The sequence below is a fragment of the Henckelia pumila genome, chromosome 3 (assembly GCF_033568475.1).
Source record: "Henckelia pumila isolate YLH828 chromosome 3, ASM3356847v2, whole genome shotgun sequence".
Lineage (NCBI taxonomy): Eukaryota > Viridiplantae > Streptophyta > Magnoliopsida > Lamiales > Gesneriaceae > Henckelia > Henckelia pumila.
This window is the reverse complement of record NC_133122.1, coordinates 196,172,331-196,176,493: the sequence shown is the minus strand read 5'-3', so window position 1 is coordinate 196,176,493 and position 4,163 is coordinate 196,172,331. Positions and strand designations below refer to the sequence as shown.

The 4,163-nt window shown below is 31.7% G+C and overlaps 1 protein-coding gene across 1 annotated transcript; it reads left to right on the top strand.

Annotated features, from left to right (window-relative positions):
• Positions 1 to 2,638: 2,638 nt before the first annotated feature.
• Positions 2,639 to 3,951, top strand: LOC140890297 (uncharacterized). The gene is made up of 3 exons (XM_073298059.1): positions 2,639 to 2,765; positions 2,849 to 3,361; positions 3,581 to 3,951. Exons 1-3 carry the CDS (start codon positions 2,639 to 2,641, stop codon positions 3,949 to 3,951), a joined length of 1,011 nt encoding a protein of 336 aa, XP_073154160.1.
• The last annotated feature ends 212 nt before the right edge of the window (positions 3,952 to 4,163 follow it).

Here is a 4,163-nt window from a genome sequence, read left to right as displayed (position 1 = left end):
TTCTATATGGCATTAATCATTTGTAGAATTTGAGTCAATTCTTAGACAAAATAAGAGTGAGTAATCAATTAATGTCATATCTTCCGCATCAAGCGATATCTAATATATTCAATAATTTGTGGTTAACAAAAACTTAAAAATCACATTTATTATGTTTAAGATTATCTCTTCTCCCAATAATTGTTTCTTGGATTTGAAGTGATCAAAATTTTTTTACTTTTTTGTGAAAACCCGCAATCGTAACTGCTACCTATTGGTACCATCAAAAAAAATTGCTAACTGTTGGTGCACACTGTGTAAACTCACGAGGTAACGCAACCACATTAACTATGTAAACCGCACAAGACTCATTCGAGGAGGTATTGATAGAGCAAAACTTCTAATTACTAACTATGAGTTTACCTACTCTAACAACTTGAATATACATCGAAGGCAAGATTTGGAGTCTCTTTGAACTTAATTTCGATTTGTTAGCGTATCATATGCATGTACCTCGATTCAAGAGAGATACTTTTTTGTTACAGGAAGCCCATATTAAAAGGTCCAACAGAAATATCCTGGACTCCTTTCATGGGCCCGAGAATAACAAACAAAATGTAGGCTTTATATATATTTTTGTGTTCCATAAATGATAAATGTAGGTTCGATTTCATGTAAAAATCCCAACCCTTTAAATTATAGATCGCTTTATCATTCTAATTATATGGACCACTAATTATTGATTGTGCATTCAATTTCTATTTTTTCAAAAAAAAATGTTTTTAATTATAAATTAAGATTTGTAAATTATGCACTTGTAACATGCTAGATCATTAGCATAGAAGTCAACCTTGGGACTTTGACGATCCTAAAACTTAAATTAAAAATAAACCCTTTGAAGTGTAATATTCTAAAATGATTTACAGCAAGCCGTAATATTTTCATTTCGATCAAATGTGTACGTTTTGTATTTGATTAAGAAATTTACGAGAAAATTAAATAGTTTATACCTTTATATAGATAAAATAAAATATAAATGAAGAGGAATATTATAATTGTAAATTGAATGATTAGTTGTCATAATCTGTAATCAAGTCAAGTGGCCAAATTGTTGGTGACCCAACCCACAAAACCTAGGAAAAATATAAATTCATCCCTGACGTTTCATTTTGAATTAATTCAATTTCATCCCTCATCTTTTGAATTAATTCAATTTCATCCCTGACCCCACTTCTCAACTCACTTTCCTACCAAAACAAGGCCATATTAGTAATTTTACCTCTTAAGTAATTAAAACAATTTAATTAAATTAAAACTCTCATTTATATATATATATATATATATATATATAATAAATTAAAATGTTCAATTTTCAATTCAAATAGAAAAAGTAAGAGCAAAAACCCTACACTTCACGTCTTCACGCACTAAAATTAAACAGATTAATATTCTCATGCTTTGAACGATTTAAATGCAAGGTTCTTGTTCTTGAGATAATTTTTAATGATTTTACAATAGTTTTGATTTTCATATATGTGATTTAGGAACAATTATGTTGAATTAATTAGAAAATTTAGAGTTTGATATTGTTATTCATTTGAGTATTTTGACTTTAATCATTGTTTTTCCCCTAATAAGGTTGTGACATCACTATCTTTTGAATTTTAATAACCTGAAGTTCAATATTGTTAAAGACATGAAGGCGTTGGCTTGCGGCCTTCAGATATTTTTGGATGTGGATTATTTTGGTCATGTCTTTTGTTTATTGTATTGCTACTAATTTATGTGAATTAAATTTTATTTTCTGACTTTGTGTTGTGTCTGATTTTTTATTTTATGTGGACAGGTTGTCAGCTGGTTCTGAAGTGTCTTGTGGTAGTGATTTATTCCATGACTTTTATTCCAGAAAAGTTTAAGTAACGATAATATTCATTCGATACTTATGTTTGGGTTGCTCCAATTCCATTAATTGCTTTGATACATCATCATTTTAAATTGTTGTCTAGGAAATGAGGTTTAATTTGGAAATCAGTTTCTTGGGGGACAAATGCAGAGTGTTAGATTTGGATAGCACTAATTATGGATATTTATCTCTATTGAATGATGTTTGTGGGGCTGCAATCGGGAATAGAACAGAGTGGCTAAACAATGTGATAAAGGTTGAAGGTGTGATGCCATACGGATGATATGATTGCAATTAGTTCTGATCAAGATGTTAAATGTTTGATTGCAATGTACCTTTCCTTGGGATTAGAGAATATTTTGGTGAATTTAGATATTGTTGCATCTATCTCCAAAGAAAATGTAATCGGTAACTGTAACATGATAGATATCTATGAATCTGACAAACTAGTTGATGCAAATATAGTAGTAGATAGTGATGCAGAAGAAGAAGAGGAGAACATTGAGATGGAAGAAATATTTGTTTGGAGTGATTCTGAATTTGAGAGAGATAATGTAGATGAACAATGTAAAGTCCTTGATTCAAACACCGATGAAGAGATGGACAATTTGAGTGATTAGGACTCAGATGCGGACCAATCGCTCAACCATATTGATAAGATTTTGTCCATAAGTAATCCAACTAAAGATTTAAGTGATAAAATTGAAGGCAAAGTACTTTGAATTTGAACATGATAATGATGGTAATCAGATTATAATGTTGACAGAAGGGTTGATTTTTGATAATGTTCATAATTTTAAGGACATTCTTGTCAGATATACAATTCAAGAGGGGATCAATCTCAAAAAACTTAAGAATGATAAAGTGAGGGTCACAGCTACGTGTAATAATAATGATTGTTCATGGAGGATACATGCATCCACCTATGCTGATGGAGTAACTTTTAAGATAAAAAAAATATAACAGGGGCCCATACTTGTGTTAGAAATTTGAAAAGTAGTGGAGCAACAGCTAGTTGGATTGCAAATGAATTTCGAGAAGAATACAAGTACAATCAAGAAAAATCAGTGGAGGACCTTAACAGTGCTTTGAGGTCGAAATATGGGATGCATGCTAGTTCCAGTAAGTTGTTTAGGGCTAGAAAAATTGCTATGCAAGCAGCTATGGGAGACCATGAAACAAGCTATGCCAAGATACCAAGATATATAACTGCCATTAAGGATTCATATGGTGGAGCTTTTATCAAATTGAAATGTGATGGCCTTGATATCAATAACCAAATTTGTACACCCAAATTTGAAAGAATTTTCATTAGTTTTGAATCACAATATCAAGGGTACATCAAGGGTTGCAGACCTTTTATTGGAGTTGATGGGTGTTTTCTCAAAGGGCCATACAGGGGTGAGGTGCTTAGTGCAGTTACTTTGGATGCTAATTCTGGGATTTTTCCACTAGCAATAATGATTTGTGAAGGGGAAAGTGAAAATATTTGGAACTATTTTTTTTATTGTCTCAATTCATATATGCAAGATGAAAGGGTTGTAACTTTCATGAGTGATAGACAAAAGGACTGAAAAAGGCAGTCAAATCAGTGTTTCTGAATTTAGAACAAAGGTTTTGTGCTAGACATTTGTATGCAAATTTTAGAGCTAAATTTCCTGGTCCTAAACTCAGAAAACTTTTTAATGTCTGTTAAAGCATATTTGAAACAAGACTTTGATGATGCTATGGAGAAAATTAAAGAAACTGATCCTGCAGCATATAAATGGCTTATGGAAAAGTGTGGAGAACATACGAGTACTTGGTCAAGGCATGGATTTGATACAACTTCAGAAATGGACCATGTTACAAATAACATGAGTGAGTCTTTTAATGCTTTCACAGGGAAAATGAGGAAGATGCCAATTATAACATTGTTAGAGTGGTACAGAAGAAAGATAATGAAGAGGTTTTTTACCCGGTATAGCAAAGCTTTAAATTGGAAAACCAAATTGCCACCAAATGTCAATGCAAAAGTGGAAAAAAAATCAAAGAGAAGGAAGGAAGTTACTAGTAATGCCGGCATCTGACTTCATGTTTGAAGTGTATGATAATATGAAATATATTGTTAATCTTAATGACAAAATTTGTCAATGTAGAGAGTGGCAAGTATGTGGGGTGCCTTGTAAACATGCTATGAATTGCATTTTGTATATGAGATATGATCCAACACAGTATGTGGACCCATATTTGACTACCAAGGCATATCTAAGGAATTATAGTGGTATGATCAATGCAATTT